A 20,506-nucleotide genomic window follows, 5' to 3' on the forward strand; every position below is an offset into this window, starting at 1 on the left:
AAGGAAGACATGTGGTCTGAGCATGCAAGAAGAAATTCAGTTCCCAGTGCAAAAGTACTCTGGAGCCTCAAGACTCCTCCCCACAAACACACAGGATTTCTTTCTTCCTCACTGCTTCACACCTATCAGTTTTCATGCAGACAACAGCCAGCTCAGAGCCTGGCATAAAGTGGAACAGTAAGGTTTGATTTGTCTTCAACACAGTGACCTGTTTCTCATTGTGGAGGTTCTTCAGTGATAAGAAGGGAGACCGACAGTAGCCTAAGCTGCTGCAGCAGTTTAAGTTAGAGGCAGCACACCCAAACACAGCCTGAGCTCTGCTGAAAGGCAGCCAGTTGATAACAGAACGTGCATTGTTTCACAGTGAACTTCAGATCCAAGGCAGACAGAAGAACAAGGTCAGGCAAACTATGTCCTGCAGTCGCCTAGGGAATTGACATCAGAGCTCTGGGGTATATCTATCCTATTACAATAAACTCAATGTGTGTATAAATCTTGTAAACCTTTATTTGCTGAACTAAAGCCTTAATTTGCTGAAATAAAGCCCTAATTTCATTATTTAGCTGCCCACTGTGAGGTGTCCCCATGCTTTAAATTAAGCTGTCAGCAGAAGCTGATCTGCACCATTTGTTAAATGCAAATTATGCAGGTCCAAAGTAAAAGCCACTGGTAACAGATTCATGAAGCACATATTGCATTTCTAAATATCTGCACTGGAGAGAGGCTACTTGCATGTTATCAGGGCTTTGAAGGTATACAACTTAATCACATGGATTAGAAACCTAATATAATGAAATGCAACACAATACACACTGTAGTCACCCTGCCAAACTGAGTCAGGGAGGTCTGAATCCATGATTCTGGGGGTGTGATAGCAGCTGCATATAAACAGACTAAATCCTTGACTGAAACTATTCACCAAATAATGCTAAAATAATTTATAACCTCTATTTGCAATACAGATGATGAAGTAGAACACGGAAGCAAATGCAAGATAGCAAGGTGTTAAAGTACTGAACGGGAAATTACCACAAGACAGGGTGAATAAAAATACAAAAGGCTGTGTGTACTCAAGCCGGGAGACAGGGAGAAGAGGCAGAGGCCCAAGAAACAACCACGCTTACCCCCTGGTTTCTCAAAGGTCCAGCGCATAAACGGCAAATTTTGGCAGCAGAAATTCATAATAAAACTGCTGGGAGCGGTGGGGAGAGGAGGGAGGAGAGATGATGTGACTAAAGAACAGCAGTGCAGCACCAATATTTTAGACAGAAAAAAACCTGCTCCAAAGCAATTGCACACCACTTGTTTGACCCGAAAATCTTCAAAATAAATGTCTGTGGAAGCAGCTATAAAAGATAAAGAGGAAGATGGAACAAATTGCGACATACATCAAAGTCTGATGTTTCAAGCTAAGCCAGCTTTTTTTCACTGATAAAGGAATTGATTTTCTAAATACAGGGAACATAGCAGGTTTCACCAATCTAGGCTGCAGTAAAGGACTTGACGTACACTGAAGCAAGTTGAGAGGCAGCCCTACACCACAAAAGCAAATGTCTACCAACGTGCAGAATTCATGCCTGGGCCAGGAAGCAAGAAGAAATTTTGGTTCTGCTTCCTGTGGACAAAGAACCAGGGAGGGATTTAAGACAAAGCTCAACATTCAAGGTCCCCACTAAACTCAGGAGGGGAGAATCTTAGAAACAGACAGCTGCTGAGGGCTTGGGGATAACAAGGAGAGAATAAGCAGAAAGCATAGTAAGCAAAATAAGCAAAATCAAGGAAAAGAAACGTGGGGCTTTGCCAGCATCTCAGAAGAGTTCCAGGTTTTTGGTTTTGCTTAATTCTTTACTCCACTATCAAATTGCAAAAAAGTGCTTCATTCTGTATACATGAAGAAAAAGCAAGAGGAGAAAAGGCTCAAGTCTAGCAACCAAACCCAAAAGATCCCACAGAGATAGTGTGACAAGGGTGCTTATCTTTCACATCACCAAAAGATAGCCTGGAGTTTCCCTTTTTGCTTCTCTTTCCTTAAAAAATCTAAGTGAATGTTCAGTGAAGTATCTATAACTTTCTGCTTGTTTTGTGGAAAGCACATTTAGGCTACTGTTCTTAAAACCCCATCTCTTCCCAGCAACTGTAGTTACAGAGCCAGGGAGGGAGAAAAAGCCTCTTTGCCTTTCTAAGATTTGGGAATAGCGACTCTCAAAAGCTCTCCATGATGTGCCTTGCAGGGTCAGGAAGTAGTGTTCATTTTTCCTGAGCACCCAGACACATTGAAGAATTTTTCTCATCCTTTTGAGTAATACCAACTGTAATGACTTATAAGGCAATATTCCAAGAAGTTCAATTACTACTTTTTGCAGGTACTCACCTAAGACTCACCTAAGGCTCACACATACGCGCCAAAAGAAATCATCATATATGGATATTCCAGTGAATTTGTACCAAGACTAAATTGGCAGCAAACTTCTTTGCAACAAGCCAGGCTGCTTGCTAGGGTATCTTGGAAGGCAACCTACTTAATGAGCTCTGTAACTTATGGCCCTCAAGTTTAGCATGAGAAGACACACAGAAGGAAATCCACGTGTGAGCAACCTAAATTATTAGTCTCTCCAGAGCCAAGCATCCAGGTAGACTCTTTTTGGAGTAAGCAGCTGTATGGAGCTAACTTCCCTGATCATCCAGCATAGGCTACAGCTGCTCAGTCTGTGTCATGTTTTCAAAATGCAGGTGGAATGTCAATGAAAAACATGCTGTTATTTTTAGTTCCTTTCATAAATTATTTCAGCCACTTTTCAACAAACTCTACTTCTCTCATTTTACTGCAGAGGCAGGGAGAAGGTTTCAGAAGAAAACAAGCAAACAATCAGTGTAGTTTAAGAAGGGACAAATGCTTTAAGACATTTCTAATAACGTTGACTTCATTTTTCTCAGGAAAACAAGTATAGCTGCAAAGCCAAGATTGATTTCTCTAGCAGGGTTCATATCCTACTACTCTCTCAGAGTCCACTGTATCATCGCTACCCCGTTCTCTTCCACCAGAAAAACAACAATAGCATGAATGTTTAAGAATAAAGCTAACTACAAGAAAACGCATAGAGCAAGTGCCTCCATGGTCTAAGCTCTTTTAGTGCTGACCCCGCAGGCAAGAGTATTTGATTAGGACTTTGCAACATGCGAATGTGCTGGAACCGTGGACTCCGGTACCCTGCTTCTCTCTTAATGGCAGTTTACTATCCATCAATATATCCTAGAGGTTATGTGAAGTTCAAGGGTATTTTACCTTTAACTGCGTTCCCATGTCTTTTGTTTTCATCAGCAGCACACAGGCCAGGCCTGAGTAATGAACCACAGATGGTTTATCTCCACCCCCAGTGTGGCAGAAGGTGAAAAACCATTTCACTTCCTAACTTCCATGCATAAAGCAGGAGGCACACAGAGCGGAGCGGGAGAAAGAAAACCATGGCTCTTCCTCCTTTGCAGCATACATTTACTGATGATGAAAACCGTAACAGAGGATAAGAGTTTCAACTCCACACTCTGAGCAAGTATCCCTGCCTGCAGCCAGGGCTGTGCTCCATGGAAGCAACACAACCCTTGCCACGGTCACAGCAGACATTTTTCTTCCAGATAAAGCTCACAAATTCAGCAGTGACAGGGAAGAAGCGATACAGATATTTTCAGCTTTTTTTCCCATTGCTTCTTTTAACTCAGACTGTGAATTCAGAGCCAGCTCTCTGTAAGATGTGGTGTGTAAGGACGCTTTACCTCTAAGAGTATACAGGGAGGGTGGTGCTGAGATGCTCTGTGGGCAAAGCCCCTCTTGGTCGGTGGGGAGCCATATTTACCACTGGCCCATGCCAGCAGTGACACAAGCCATCCCATCCCATGCATGATCTTGGGACTCCTCATGAACGAGTAAGAAGGAGGGAAGCTACAGCCCCTTGCACATGCAGTTCAGAGCTACCCTCTTTGTACTCTGCTGCTACAAAGAAGAAGTAAGTGAGCAACCAGCCCTCCTTTATCTCTAAACACCGAGGGGTGCGGGCAGCCTTAAATGGCTGTGAATTGGGAAGCCTTCAGAGGACAACCAGATTCTCTGTCAGTGCCACAGCAGAAACACAAGCTGCAATGCTGTTCCTCTTCCCTCTCCAAAAGAACCATGGGACCGTCCTCTCAGTAAGGTCTCATAGGCATTTTTTCCACTAAACAGTGTGAAAAAGGCATAGCGGTTTGCAAGCACCATATAAAGCAACCTTCAAATGGTTTAGTGACAGAACTTACTCATTCATTTCTCAGCGATTAACTCAATGAAAGCTCTAACAAAAACCAAATACAATAAAAATAAGAATGTTATTTTGAAGTGGGCTCTGGGCTTTTTTACATTGCGCTCAGCTGAACATTATGTGGCAGAGCTATGGATGTTAAAATTAGAGCTGAAAAGAAAAATGCCAAAGAGATGGGCTGGTGAGGACCAATTTGTAAGTAAAATGGGTAGCTTACACAGAATAGCAATGATGGAATTATTCATACAAGGATTTGATTGGCATAACCTTTCTTCAAGGGTCCAGAAGAAGCATTAAGCTCAGCAGAATAGGATATAAACCAGCTCCATACAGCATGATACAGCAGATTTTGAATGTTACCTTGCCAATCCCGAGAGGGACTATCCCTCTAAGGTGGAAGATGCCTGAAAAGATTTCACAGCTTAATTAATTTTGTGGTTTAGGTTATTAGGATGTTTCATTCTGTTGTGGTGCAAACAGGGATTAAGATTGCAAAGCTCAGGACGCTTACCTATAAAACGTATTATTCTTCGAAGCAGTGGGTTCAGGTAACAGCACTCTCCAGTCAAAATAGTTTTCTCTTGAATAATTAGGGTTTCTCGGGTTGACTTTATGAAATACATGGATATCTCACCAATAAAAATCTGCCAGGAGAAAGAAATGGAAGGTTAAAAATGACATGAGCAAACATTAAAACATGGGTGTCTGGTTCCAGCCCAGAGAAACTGCTGCACAGCAGCGTGTCTTTGGGACATTGCACTTCCACAGCGTGGCTACACTTACTCATTTGAGATGAACTGACATAGATCCAGCTCCCAGCCAAGAAAAGGATCCTTCATTCTTGCACTCAGTGGCAAGACACAGCAAATATTAGGCCTTCTTATACTAACTCCTGGGATACAGGGGCAAACAGAGCTTTAATGAATACTGTGGATCAGAGAAGCTCCCATTTTTACTGAGATTGGCACAGAATTTGTCATGTCCTGCTATTAGCATTTAAAATTTACTGACAGTATAGACTTCATGGATGGAAGGCTTCTAGACATCCGGGGAAGTAGAAAGTAACACTGCAGACTTCCACCCCAACATTTTACCAGCAAGCCCCAGCAATATTGGATGCTTCCTGCAGCCTCTACACCTTCTCAAACTTATATTCGTCTAAGTCTGCCAGATAGGTTACACAGTTCCTGCCAACTGTGAAAAGAAATGTAGATGAAGGACATCCCTGCAATGGAAATTGATCTGAAGTCACAAAACTTCTGGGGAGGTCAGTGAACATTCTGGACAAATACATCATATTTGTACTAATAAAGTAAAAAGTTCCAGGGTATGTGTCCAGCACGGCCAATCACCCATACTGTTACATTGCTAGCATGGTCCCTGCCACAGCCTGGCCTGGTGCCAACAGTCTGTCAGAAAATGCCTGGGACAAGTCCCACGAGGAAAGCTGCCTGCAGCCACTGCTTTTTACGCAGGAGGAGTGTAGCCATTTGGCCACAGTTTTCACATGCCAGCTAGTCTGTGGGCCAGAGGATGACTTCTGGCCTGTTTTATTTACTAAATGTCCTGTTTTATTTATTAAAACATCAAAAATGAAGTCTCCGGAGATCCACTGATCTTTATGTTAGCTGTGCTTATGTATTACTATTATTATTTTTTTTTTCTGATCAGAATATTCATGCCTTCTATAAAAATGATAACTGCTTCCTATAGGATTAGGATCAGTATTTCCTAAGCACTCAGAATTAATTCAAGTCTGTTGCACAGAGGTCTATCTGCCCTAGCTAAAGCTGGACAGAATTTGATCACAGGCTTTAGAGGCAGCGACGGTCCACTCACAGTGGGCACTTCTGAAAACCCCACCTAGCACGTTTTGTCAGCAGGCTTCAGAAGAGGAAACTGGGAGCTTTTAAGAAAGACAGAGTTTGTAATGAAAGTCTTCAGGGAAAAAAAAAAAAGGCCAGTCTGAAGTGGAAGAAATGAGCTTTTAAAAGGGGAGCACTCAAAAGAATTAATTCAATACATTATTGTAAGACACACAAGAGGAACCCATAGTGCTAGGGAACGGTCAGAGAAATGCGTAACAAAAGCGTGTGCACACACACACATGCACACAGACACCCAGAGTTAGTATACATGTCAAGGAACTAGTCTTAGTTCACTTTGACTGCTGGAATGGTACGTTGTTTCAAGGGCAACAATTTATCCTTATTAAGCCATATGAGCATCCTTATTATTGACATTCAAGCCGAGTGTGCTCAACCTCTTTATAATTCTAACCCCTGATGTTGAGAAATGTGGAGTTGTAAAATGTATGTTGATAATGGCATGTGGGGGTGGGAGCCGATGCATGGGAGCTGCACCGAAATATTGCCTTTATCCCGTTTCACTCCGTCTGCTCTTAACAGAATTGGCAAGCAGTTTAATAAGCTCAGCTTACTAACTACAGGGCTGAGAATTAAGAAAAACACCATCTGCACTAAAGCAGTTTAAGAGTGACACTCTGTTTCAAACCATTTATTATCTGAATTATGATAATGTTCAGAAGTTTGAATTAATGCTTTGGCTCTCTGTCCGCCTGGGGCTGTACAGACACATTGAGAGACAATTCACACCCTGAGGAAATTCTGTTCTGTGAAGACATGGGTTACTGGACTTTAAAAACCCCAAACTTTTCAAATAAGAGAGACTTAGGTATAAAACATATTAATAGTCCTCCTTTAACAAGACATCCATTTTTAAAGTTCCTTTGCATCAGGAGTTAACTGAATATTTTCCTGCTTCAATTCCCATCTTTATTTCTATAAATTTGGCTGCCTGGCATAATCCTAGCAACTCCCGTGTGGATAGATTAGTTCCACTTAGATTTAGGAGTAAATTTTGCCAGGCTATAAATCTGTTCAATTCCATGCCACTGATTTAAGCAGAGTTATCCCAGATTTCCTATAGTATAACAGATCAAAATGTGTTTTTTTAAGTGAAGAGTGCCTTTGGTTTAATACAGAGTTTAGGTGTATAGTAATAATGCTGTATTTGTGAGGTGATACAAGATGATTCAACATAACTGGACTATTCTTGCGGTGCCATCTCCGGCACTGAATTTAGTTGCCTGAATTTGAGGATTTTGTTTCGTTGTATGTTTAAGGTGGGCTCTAGAAAGCGAGCCTTGCTGTTCTCTAAAAACTCAGTGGGGGCCTTGGGCACCTAGTTCTGGTAGCTGATCTAGCTGTGGTCTGAATGTGGCCTGAATAGCTCCTCATAGAACTGATCTTTTTTTTCTCCAGGCATTTCTGAAGTCAAGTAACTCCGCTGATTCTCATGATTTAAAACCTGATGATTCTGCATGAGCAGGATCCGCATCCAGCCAAGTTGTCCAGCTGGCCTCCCAAAATCAACCACTGACACTGTTAAGTACCTTAGCTTCTGCCAGAACAGAATCAGCACACCAGGAATTAGTACAATTCAGTTCTAAATCTGAAATCTAAATATAGATATACAGATATGGGTGGAAAAAGAAAACAGCAAGCAAACTACTTATTTCCGTTTGGGAAAACAAAACAAGGTTAATGAACTGTTGTATTATACTGGCTTAATTAGTTAGTAGAAATGGCAAGAAAATTGCACTGGAGGTTGGGGACTGGTGATCTGCAGTCTGAGGTGATGTAGGCAATAGGGAAGCAAAGGTAGTGCCACTGGATATGATTTTGTTCTTGATTTCCTGAATGCAATAGCAGCTCAACTACACTGAGGTTATATTGCTTGGGCACTCTTGCTCACATTCCTTTTCATATTACTATTAGGTAAAAATACTACGATGATGGCCCAAAGCCCAGGTATGTCATTTTTCCTCTGCTGACTTCAACCTGTCCAATGAGAAAATGTCTTCAATTTGTCCTGCCTTCCCATTACTGGCAATGTCACCAAATACTTGCTCCTCAACATTCAGCACTCAAAAACATATGCTGCACATGCTTTACTTATTTCCTGGCTCCTCCTGAGCAAAGAGACGGATAAAATGATCTGTCCCATCTTCCTCTTCAACAGCCTTTTGCCCATGGCAGATTTGGAAATGATAGTCCTTCAACCTATGAACTGACATTTTCAGACAGTGAAATACCACATCTTCCCCTTTCAAGTTCTCAGCACAACATGAGCACCCAATACTCCCTGCACTCCTGTACAGATTACCAACAGTTTGTCAATTAAATTATCAATTTGATCAACAAGACAATGTAACTTGCTTTTAAAGAGACATAGAATCTTTATCTTTTAATTTTTTTTCCTGTAACACTTTCTGATAAGCTCACAGTCTCCTTGCCAAATGACTCTTTGCACAACTGCATTCTAAAAATAGATTGGTGTAAACATCAAGAAGAGCTTTTTCTGTAAGGATAAACTAAGATAAACAGTCCAGGAATTAATCTGGGTTACAACCCAGATGAGGTTGCAGAAGAGTGGCATCCTGGAGCAGCACTCCTGCAGAAACTGTGCAGTGGGATGAGGGTGGAGAGCAGCCTTGGAGAGTTATATTCAATTCAGAAAAGTAATTATTGATGGTGCTGACAGCCAAGGATGGGCCCAGCTTTAAGACGTTGTTCCTTTTACTAGTTTCTCTCATTCAGGGCATTAGCCTTGTACCTCAATTCAAATCCTCTAGCAAAGCTGAAGAACACACCCCTGCTTCACTCCCCTACCACGCCAGCAGCCAAAATCTTCCTCCTTAGTCATGTTTCTCCAAACCCCTGTGCATGCGGAGCGCCACAATCGGGTTCCTCCTATGCACAAACTGGCTCATCACCAGTCACACTGCCCCAATCTTGCCTCCTTTTTTCCCTGCCTCCCTTTGAAAACTCACTACAGATTCACTGCAACTTAGTCAAACTGCTCACCCCTCTTCTCCGATGGGGTCTGTCCTGACTGCTCCATGCAGTCCCACATTGCTGCTGGCAGAAGCTGCATCTCAAAAGCCCTCCTGCCTCTCATTCACTGACTCAGCGGCGACAAATAGGAAAACACACTATTTTTCTATTTTTCACGTGTTCAGCGAACACAAGTTGCCACAGCCAGTTTTCATTTCAGCTGCAATTCCACACAGATAAAGAAGGAGGAGCGTCAGCCAGGGTGCACGGAAGAGATGTAGGACAGTTACAGGACAGTAGGCTGTAGCACAGTTGTGCCCACAGCCTGGGACTGCCTGAAGTCTCCCTGTGAAACAACACCCTTCTCCTGCTTCCCATGAAAAAGTACAACTGATGGCATTTCCGATCACAGCAAGAAGATGGAGATCCCATATTAGGAAGAATTACGTGAAGTGCAGCTGTCTGTCTTTTCTATGTATAAAGTTTACATTATTCTGATTTCTGGGAGTTTTTAAATCTTTCAACTTGTTTACTCTAACAGCATTCTTGTGACACAGTCAATCCTTGTTAACACCACTTATACATGGAAACCGCATCCAGGGACATCCTATTACACACAAAAATCTCTGGCAGCAAACAAAACCGAACCTGGGTCTTGGGACATCATCACTCTCCTTTCTGAGTAGGTTTCAGCAAGCTGTGTGACATTCCTGAATCCTCTGTAAGAATGTGTGTGGCTGCATTTTTAATGTCACAAATAGAAAGAACTCAATTAATCAAGTCTGAAGCATTCAAATAGCATCCAAGGGGAGGAGCAGATTCAAGGAAGGCACTGGCTGTGAGACAAGCTATGTGCAGAGCACGCAAAAATGGAGAATATAAGCAGATGAAAGTTATGGGGCTCAACCCCAATCAGCCAGTTTCAGAATGACTCCACACAGCTCTCCCTGGGAAAAGCAGGCCTGTCCACCAAAAAGTGACCTTTGCAAAGTGCTCCAGCAGGTGTTTCATCAGCACTGGCTTGCATTGGGCCAAAAGCAATTCTGTCCTTTTGCATCACGGTGTATCTGAGGACTGCATTATCACAGCTGCCTCTTCAGGCCCTACACGGGAGCTCATGGCTCCATTGACCTGTCATTAGTTAAATAGCAGAAGATTTTCACTAGCACTACAGAATGCAGAGGCACAGAATCACACAGTGATTTAGCTGGGAAGGGGACCCAGAGGCCTCCAGTCCAAGCCCTACTCAAAGCAGGGCCAGCACAGACCGCAGCCTTGAGCAGTTGTGTTACAAATGTCTTCAAGAACGGAGATCCCACAGCCTCGAGGGGGGCACTGCTTCAGTGTTTGACTACTGTCATTGTAAAAAGATTTTTCCTAATATTTAATCAGTTTCTTTTCTTGCAGGTTGTGTTCATTGCAGGGTTGTCTCTTGTGCTTTGAACAGTCTGTCTCCATCTACCCTACAGTCCCCACTAAGAACATGGCTCATATTGACTTTCACTTAGTGGTGTTAGTTCCTTAATTCCTTACGTCTCCCTCGCAGTTAGCCTTAGGCCCTGAGGGTTATTGATCTGCCATTCTACCTGCTACCTACAGTGCCAAATATTGACAACTGCACTGCTGAGACTCCATAGTGAAACCGGGTGGCAAACACTAAGCAACATTCATATTGAGAAAAGACACCTTAGGAGGCAAGCGGTCACTGATGTCTGCCTTGACACCCTCTCCAGGACACAGTATTTCTGCTGTGATCTGCAGCCAGGACCCTGACCCAAGCCTGCCTGGGAGGGCAGAGGTTTGTCCTGATAGCATCAGTACCATCGCTGGTCATGAGGAGTAGGGATCAGCTGAGAGTTTTCTCAGACACTCTCTCATCTTTGCCATCACCTTCACAGATCTTCTCTAGCCCACAGGAATCAATGCTGTATTTTGCATAACTACAAGAGGAAATGAAGCAATGTCTTCAGCTGAACATTGCAGATCCAGCTCACCCATAATCTTCTGAGGACAAAACCTTCATCTGCATTCCTTTACTTATTATCTCATTCTGGTGGGGTTTTTTTGTTTTGTTTCAGGGTTTTTTTGTTGTTGTTCAATGAAAACAACAGCAAAGAACAGTTAAAAGTTATTTTCCAGAAAAAAAGAATTGGTTTCTTTTATTCCAAGTCAAAAGGGCCAAAATCCACAATTCCCTTATCATTGTGCTCACAAAACCAATTTACTGTGGTAAAACTGTCTAAAATAATTATACCGAAGTTCTAATCAAGAAAAGAAATTTCCCACAGCTCTGCATTGTTCCTCAGAAACTGGCATGTGACCGGCACCATTACGAAGTCCTGGAGACACTGGCAGTAGAAGCGTCTGAAAGTGTTACACCAAACAAACAAGGTGTATTTATTTTCCAGAATGGTGTGTAAATACCAGAATAGAAACATTTACACAGAGTCATGGGCACACCTTTGCCCCGCTCCTACGTATCCCGGCTTGTCATTCACCACTTCACAAGCTGGGTCCCTAGCAAACCTCTAAAAGAGGGAGACAAGCCACCACGCGCAGAGGACACCTGACAAGCAGCAGGGCTCTGCCTCGCCCTGTGAGCAACCCCAGCGCTGTTTCCCGACAATAAAAGGAAGGTGTAGCCAAATGCCCTTGGGTGGAGATCCCCCTGCTCGGGGACCGAGTTGAAACGGAGGCCAGCCCTGAAAGCCAGGACCACGCAAGCGCCATGTGTGGTACACCTCCTTGGAAAAGGGACGTATCCTTCCTTAACGAGGAGTGAGGGACACTCCAGGCATTGACGCTGACCTCTCCTCCCCACTGCTGCCCAGCTTGCCGTGCCGGCACAGGGGTGAAGTGTGGCGGGTAGGAGACTGTAGCACAGGAGGCTGTGCTTCCTGGCAGCACTGTCACCAGCAGAGCCTAGGGATTTCTGCCTGAAAAAGCTGGGAAGAAGCTACTGTTACAGAGCTCCGAGCTGCATTAGCCACTCTTGGTTTTCCCGGCATCTGCTGCTGAGCAGCCGCAGGGGAATCAGCCAGCACAGGCCGAAGTTCCCTGGCTTCCCTTCTAGAAATAAATCACTGTAATAACATGGCTGTACTAAGCCAAAGCCAAGGAAGCAAGGTGGCAGAGAGAACAGGAAAACCGTCTAAAAGAATGATGTTTCTGAAGCTTGGGAGGTAAGTGCAAATTGTAGGGAGAAGTTTGAGCAGTTTCCTCCTGCTTCAGATAACTTTGATCAACACTGTAATTCATCTTCTAATTAATAATCAGACCAGTTCGGTTTGATTGTTTCCAACGTTATCTGAAAACAAATACTCCTTTGCACAAATTAATAGCACTGGCCAGTTAACAATTAGATGTAGGCTGCCACTTCCTCCCTGGAAATGGAAGGAAAGAAACTGAAGATTGCGTGAAAACAGTAGTGGCACTTTCTATTCTACTTTAAGGGAACAAAGAACAGTGCCCTTGAAGCTTTCTGCTGCTGTTCAGCGTTCATTTCAGTGAGCTGGCTCTGTTCCTAAGCCTCTCTGCTTCTCTCGGGTGGGCAGACAAATCACAGTGTATGGAGCAGTGCAGGCAGCAGCTCTGAACTCTGGAAGGATTGTTTAGTACCAGCTGGGGAATTGGCTGATTTGCAGTAATCTCATAATGGGGAAAGCTCGTCTTGAAGGACACTAATGAATGTGGTGGAGTCATACCAGAATATTTTTAAGGAAATGGTTTAAAAATTTTATGTTTGTGCAAAGCAACTTGTTCCACTTTAAGCATTGTTTTCATAAAGTTGTCAAACTGGCAAAAATTAAAAGAATTGTTAATTCTCCCCCCCAGTATTTTGGAATTGACAGTGCGTTGAAATATTACACTTTCTCCCAGGCTCTGCATAACACTCGGCTGTGGGACAGGTCACTTTTAAATTCACCAGACCTGTGATCATGGAACTCAAGCTCCGGTGCTTAAACTTTCAAGCTGCTCTAAATTTTTACATTCCCTATCACTGGAAAACCAGCCGAAAACAGGACAAATACCTACACTACATTTACCTCCAGAAGAAGGTTGCATTCTAAGACCTCCATCTCTGAAAAAAAAAATACAGTTGTTCTCTGGCTAATTTCACCCTTCCTGGAGTACCTATAACCACCAAAATGACGGGCTGTCTGTCTAAAGCTCTGTAACGCAGAGGTCAGCTATCGAAATGTGCAGACATGTTGCTGTAGGCCACCTGAAGCCCAAGACAAAAGCAGTTTTTGGAAAGTTGGAAACTTTTGATCCTTTGAAATACGGTGGAGGCAAAGACGGAAGTTCTGTGCTATTCTCACAAGGTCACAGAGACAAATCTCCTCCTTCTCACTCCCCTTCCCTGGCCCCAGAGACTGGCTGGTAGGTACAGTACCCAAGTGCTTGCCATGACTGTCAAGGATGGTACATTCCTGTCTGCAAAAATTAAAATGATTTAACCATAGCTTCTACTTTACTGTGAGACAGGCTGAAAGCATTCCTATACCCATCTCAGTATGACAACAGGAACACTGGAAATTTAGCAGTTCAATAACCAACCGCCAACAATGTCAGTACAACTGAAATCAGCCTGCAAGAAGGGGAAAGTCTCTGAGAAGAAAAAAAAGGGCATTAAAAACAGCTGGCATGAGATGAAGATGAAACCATACATATCTTAGGAAGCTCTCTGTGGCACCAGAACCTACAGATAATTCCAAGTTCAATCCAAAACAGACAGGATTCCAGGAATCCCCCTTTTCTACCAGTGCTGACAGCAAAATTTACTACTTGAGTCTGAAGATCTATGTTTCAGGGGATAAATCACTAAATCTGAAATAAAATGGCCAGTTTTTTCTTTACAAAGAAAAACAGATTTTTCCTTAGGTAGCTGCAATTTATTACTAAATTCACCATATCCTACTACTTTGCTGCAAAGATGCTAATACCACCACACTCAGAAAATTAAAAATTAATAAGGCAGATGAAAGCCTTTGACCTATCCTCAGTGGAACATTTGGGAGAAAAATGCATTTCACAGAACGGAGGCAGGCATACATGATTTTCATTTATTTAACAGTGTTGTCATGAGATTCAGGCATCTTCCCTTGCAAGAAACTCCTGTTACCAGAGACTAAGAGGTTATCAGTAGGAGCATTAAAAGACTTTTGTAATTCTGATTTATGATGATTAACTACCCAGTGTAACAGAAAAATGGTTAAATGGAGTCAGCGGCATCACATGTTTCAAGAACAACAAATAAAACCACTGAAAAAAAGGCTGGTCTCATCTATTTTTTCCACTAAAAGTGCAGGGAAAGTGCTACCAACCCACAACAGCACTTCTGAGAAGCGCTGTCAGGGAAGAAATAAAACACATGCATTTGTTTTCCCCATGGCCACTGTCATAGCCAAATGACTGAGACACAAAGATATTCCATTAAATTTACAAAGATGCTCCCTTTTGGCTTGCGAGCATTAGAACACCTCAGAGCTATGCTGAAATCAGGGCTTTGAGTCGTCTCCAGACCTGTGCACAGAGGACTGCACTTAAACACTGCTTGTGTCTCAGATGAGGGAGCTTGTACGGACTCCTAGACTATTTTCCATAGCTCCAGAAACACTGTTAACGAGTACCATGAGTGCTCCCTCGTTGTTGCTGGGTTCCACCCCTTCTAACAATAATCACTTGGCTCATGCCATGAGGTGTCAGGACAGTGGCAATATGCAAGCAACACAGAGAGATCAGATTTGCTGCTGTAAATCCTCTTAGCCAAAGCAACCAATTTGTTGTCAGAAAGTGAAGCAACAAGTGTCTTGCAGAGAAGAAAAAAGTAATTGTAAGGGGGGACTGGCACTACCTTTGACTTAAGTAATTTCTTCACAGTGGAGCTGCAGGATGTCAGTGATTATTCCTGAGAGCAAAGTGTAGAGAGTGAAGCTACAACTTAACGCACAGTGAATGCAGGCAAAGCTCCCTCCCATGAAGCCCAGCTGTGTGGGTTCTTTTGTTTGTGGTTTGGTTTGTTTGGGGTTTTTTTTTGAGAGAGAGAGAATACAATCATCACAGTATAAATAGAAATGGCTGCACTTGCTCCTTTCACTGAAATCCCTGGGAGATTCAACTGGATCAAACATCTCTTCCCAGACTGTGATGGTCTGAATGGCAGGCAGCACCCATTCGGGTACCAGGTGACAGCTGATGCTCGCACTCTTTAGTGGTCTGACCAGCAGTGCAATGCAAGGACAGTTTTTAGGGAGACTCTGAGCTCACTTTCTGTCTCCTTTACTAGCTTTCTGTTAATGGTCAGTTTGGTCTGTTGCCAAAACTCAGCCTGCAGAGTCAGCTACTAGCTGAAGCAGAAGTCTGAAATTAGCCTGCAAGGAGTGTAAAGTCTCTCAGAAAAAGATGGCAATGAGAAATAAAGTGAAGTTACTCATATAAAAACATTGTGCTGAGCACCAGTCAGGAGGACAGAAGAAGATCCCTCTGACATATGCCCTAGTTGAAGATTAGTCCAATACTAATACATTAAATAATTAAATAACGTATTAATAATACAACACAATACAAATTATGCAAATAATGTATTAAATAGTGTATTAATACATACTCCATTAAAAATGGAAAGAAAAATGTTTTCCCACGAAAGTTTGATGTATTGTCTCCTTGAGGTTGTACACAGAGATCACAATGAAGCATGGTGCAGAGAGCCCTGTGCTGTCCCTGACCACATCTTCTCTAGATGGAGCAGTATTGCCAGTGTAACGGCATAGCATAACCCAAGAAGCAGAGCTTACTAGCTTATATCCAGCACTGGATCCAATCATCTAGGGTGATTACTGTACTTCTGGACCCAGGCTAGCGTCTCTGCACAGCTTGCATTGTATCAGATAGTCACACCAGCTCCACACAGCACTGAAATGAAGGTCTTTGCACCCAAAAACTTTATTTGACATTCACTACAGTCTTTCATTCCTTGTCTTTAATATGGGCTATGGAAAATGCAAAAACAGCATTGTTCATCTCCTGAAGAAGACCCCAATTCAGCTTTTCATAAGTAAGAGTAACTAGGAAAAAATTCTTGGGCCACTGAAAAGAAAGAAAATGCTGATCCAGTGGAGCAAAACCTGAAAGGTCTGCAGCAAACTTTGCCAGAGCAAGGATTTAAACAGAAGATCCAAATAAAGAGCAACATTCTTACTACCACTTGCCCACCCAATGCCTTATTGCTGAACCAAGGGACAAACCTCCCACTAATTTCGTGGTTATGGCATCAAGGCATAGTAGTGACACTTAATCTCCCCTTACAAACACTGCCTGTGGAAGTTACTTCCCTGAACAATGGCACTATGTTTATGTGGGGGAAGTTGGACAAATGTATTTTTTTTTTCATTTGCAAATCATCTATCACTGCAGCACAAAGTAAAATGAAAGTCTTAACATTCAACTGAGTTTCAATACAGAAAGTAATACTATTACTGCAGAGGATTTTCATGAACTCATGATATAATCCAATTCAAAATCCCTACACATTTTCAGAAAGTGTCCTGTACCAAAAACTATAGCCTCTTCTGCAGATCTCTTTCACATTTCTTATCATGTTCTGTGTTACACTGTTTCATGCATTAAAATTACTGCAGACCAAAACTTAAAATGGACTATGGTGCAGCATTCACCTTTCACAAGTAAATACATCATGCACAGCTTTAATCAACTTTCGAAAGGGATGCAAAGCAAAGTTAATATAAGAAAGAAATATTAAAGATAAAGAAATAAAGAGAAAGAAATAAACAACAAAGTACATAAACACACAGTCTGATAGGAATTTATCTATGTAATTACAAATGCAGCAAAGCATTTGTGAAATTTGCAACTTTCTGCACAGAAAATGGAGAAGGGCCAAAGTTTTGCTAATCAGTGACTGCAATCATCTCTTTGGAATTGTATGTACTCAGCTAATTGAATATTTTCATCTGCTCGGAACAGCTATGTTGCAGCTTTACTGGTTGGATAGTAAAAAACATCAGGTAAAAAAAAGTTAAGTGGATGTGACTGCCAAAAATAAAGAGATTGTAAATGAAAAGGAAATAGCATTCATACTTTTCTCTGTATTGAGCATCTTTCTGCTCATCTAAGCCTTTCAAAGCCCTTCAACAGTCCTTTTAATATAGCAGCAAATAATCCTGGATCTACTGCATGTCTGACCCAGGTTTTACTTCAGCTTTATCCTGTTTTCTTATTTCCAGTAATACATCACCTTTGCATTAGAGCCTCTCTCAAGCCCAGGCAATTCACAACTAATCACTGAAGTGAGCAAGCTATTGTAAAAGGTTTAACAACCTCTACCCCTCAGTCTTGCATTGTGATTACCTCAGAATAATTACTTCTGGAGATAACTGATGAAAATCATATTAGGCTAAGGCAAAACAGAGGCCTGGCTAAGTGTAAATCAATTACAGCTGAAAAGAGAGCAGAGGGGACAAAGATATTACAGGACTATTGCTATTATTTATGGAGCAGTCGTGGAGAATTCAAATAATTTCTTATACTTACAATAGCTGTCGGAGTTGAAGCCAGCACACAGTAGAGCACAAGAGGTGAAATGAAGCTCTCATCCTCTGTTCCAGGGTATGGTTTCATCAAATTGCCATCCTGACAGAAGAAACCTTGGATATGCACCTGAAAAGTATCGGTGCACTCGAAGTAGTAGGCGAGCAGAACAGTCCCAGCCATGATGACAAGCTGAAAATAGAGCATGGTCACACAGAGATGTTAGTTGCCTTTTTAACAGATGCAGCTGTGCCTTCGAGCTACTCTGGTCCTGCAGACCATCCTCCCTTTACAGCCCTTGCAATACTGGTGTGTGAGTGTGCGTGTTTCTGCGCGTCCGCTTTGCAACATCTGTTACATAAACCTTTTTTGGCAAACGACACTAATGAACATCTCAGATAGGAGTGGGTCTGGAACAGGGCTTGTAGAGGGACGGGAGCTTTGACGGCTACTTTATCAAAGGGCATGTGAGTGTCAACGGCAGCAACGATCAATGAAAGCTAGCAGGACGAGGGGCAGTGCTGCAGGAGCCAACAGTAGTGACAAGCTAAAACCTGTGCACAGCAGTAGGGAGCTGGAAAGGATTATCACAAAGGATAAAGGAAGCTAGAGCTAAAATGCTTCCCCGCTGCAGCTGTAAACCCATGCTGGGGAATGTACACCCTGCGCTAATCCAGAAGAGCCCTCTGTGTCCCAGATGAATTTTCATCCAGAGGGAGATCTGCCTCCTGCCACTCACGTTTCCTTGGAGCCGCTGCTTATGAGTGAAGCTTTAGAAGTCTACTCAAGAAATCCGGACTCCCCGAACAACCGCTTGGGGCTAACTGTGCACTGCCTGGCCTCCCCGCTCCATCACAACTGCTTTTGAAAAAGACTATGGCTTGAGCCTGGATCTTCATCTTTATACATATAAACTGCAAGGAGCCTTTCTTGTCTCTTTTTTTGGTATTTTATTGCTGGCTCAATGGGCTGCTTGAAAAACCTCAGCTATTGAAATTTTTGTATATATCCACAGTTACTGCGCATGAGCTATTGTCAATGTCTGTGTCAGCTTCCCACACTGCTTCAACAACACATCTCAAAATGATCTCACAACGGTTGTCACTAATCTCACCTCGTGAAATTAAGCAGATACACTAATTCATCATTCTTGTTCCCTCTCTGCCAGACGGCAAAGGAAATCTCCCGTCACAATCCTTATAACTTACAAAAATAGCAATATTGATTTGGGAATTACAACAGTTACAGGATCTGATTCAGAATCCTCTTTATAGAGCCTAGTGCCTCTTGCCACTATTACAAGAGTTGTCACATATATGTTATCTTGCCACACCATAGAAAATAATAATAATGCAGAAAGTGAAATAACAAACTCCAAAGTGGCTTGTTTTCAGTATTTTGCCTCCAAGACTTTTGCATCACAACTGTGTTGCTGTGAGATTATTGTAAGAATAGACCTTTAAAAAAAAATTTTGGCAAATCCATCTCAAAGATACACTTACAAGCTATCCATGCATTCCTCTGGCCTAACCTTGCACATAGGCTCTGACACAAAAGACAACCACTAAAGTCATTGTATATTTAAGTGAGTGTTGGACAAAAATTAGAAAAAAACATGAAATCAGAGAAATCACTGATGAAAGCAGAATATTACAGAACCACAGAGTGGTTGAGGTTGGAAAGGGACCTCTGAAGGTCACCTGGTCCACCCCCCCCTGCTCAAGCAGGGACACCTTCAGCCAGTTGCCCAGGACCATGTCCAGGCGGCTTTTGAGTAACTCCAAGGTGGGAGACTCCATAGCCTCCCTGAGCAACCTGTAAGATAGACTTAAGCAGGGCAAAGCGAAGCCAAAGTTGAGAGATTCTGCACCCTCCCCCATTTTTTACCTTCAAAATTAACAATATCATTTTGTAGCCACAGATTAACTCCACCCCTGGAAAATACAGCCTGGATTGTTTAATGTTTTTAGCTCAACCAATTAGCTTTATGGATTCAAACATCAACTTCTGCTGATTACAGAATTATGGTACCAAGGGAAATTTATATAGACAAAGCACATAACCCCTTTTTAGAAGCTCAAGCAAGTAGGAATCAACATAATTATTTCCTCAAAAGATGCATATTCTCTCTTTCTCCCACCCTGATTTACAGTATGAATGTAATACATCAACGTAAAATGTTAATCAAGCATTTGTTTTCTCAAGATTTTGGCTTCCTTCTGATGATTCAGTAACTTTAAGATCCAGAACTTTGAAATCTACTACCCCACAATGAATTGCAGATATGCTAACCACGTACGGTCAGTAACAGGCAGATGCTTTCTGCCGCTCCTTCCTGCTTGCACTTTTCCTATGTCCTGCGGTGTCCATTGGAGACAGCTGGAACTGGCTGGAAACTCAAAAGATTTAGTCTGTGTACTTTTTTCTATGCAGTATCTACCTCTAAAGGTGTGTGAACACATGTATTCTCTCACATAATTTTATCTGGATCATATAATAGCTTTAGATAGAACTGCTAGAGTATTCAGTTTCTTAAATGTGCAGCTGAAAAAGTACTTACTTTTTTCAACTTTCATTGTTTATCCCGACACTTTCAAGACCTCATACCTGCCCAAAAGGAATTTTTTTTTAACAAACGTAAAGCAACATCCTGCTATTTGTGTATTCCCCAGAGAACTTTGCAGCATCCTAGTTAGTGGGATTCCCTATAAACAAACTGTTGTGGTTTAACCTCAGTTGGCAACTGAGCACCACGCAGCCGCTCGCTCACTCCCCCCCAACCCCAGTGGGATGGGGGAGAGAATCGGAAGA

The 20,506-nt window shown here is 42.4% G+C and overlaps 1 protein-coding gene across 1 annotated transcript in view; it reads right to left on the reverse strand.

Annotated features, from left to right (window-relative positions):
- Nucleotides 1–20,506, reverse strand: part of LOC103915661 (lipid phosphate phosphatase-related protein type 1) — a 74,725-nt gene that overhangs the window by 17,616 nt on the left and 36,603 nt on the right. The window contains 2 exon segments of the mRNA XM_009322536.1: nucleotides 4,798–4,930; nucleotides 17,699–17,887. Coding sequence (XP_009320811.1) covers nucleotides 4,798–4,930; nucleotides 17,699–17,887 — 322 coding nt within the window.

The sequence above is a fragment of the Pygoscelis adeliae genome, unplaced genomic scaffold (assembly GCF_000699105.1).
Source record: "Pygoscelis adeliae isolate BGI_AS28 unplaced genomic scaffold, ASM69910v1 Scaffold64, whole genome shotgun sequence".
Lineage (NCBI taxonomy): Eukaryota > Metazoa > Chordata > Aves > Sphenisciformes > Spheniscidae > Pygoscelis > Pygoscelis adeliae.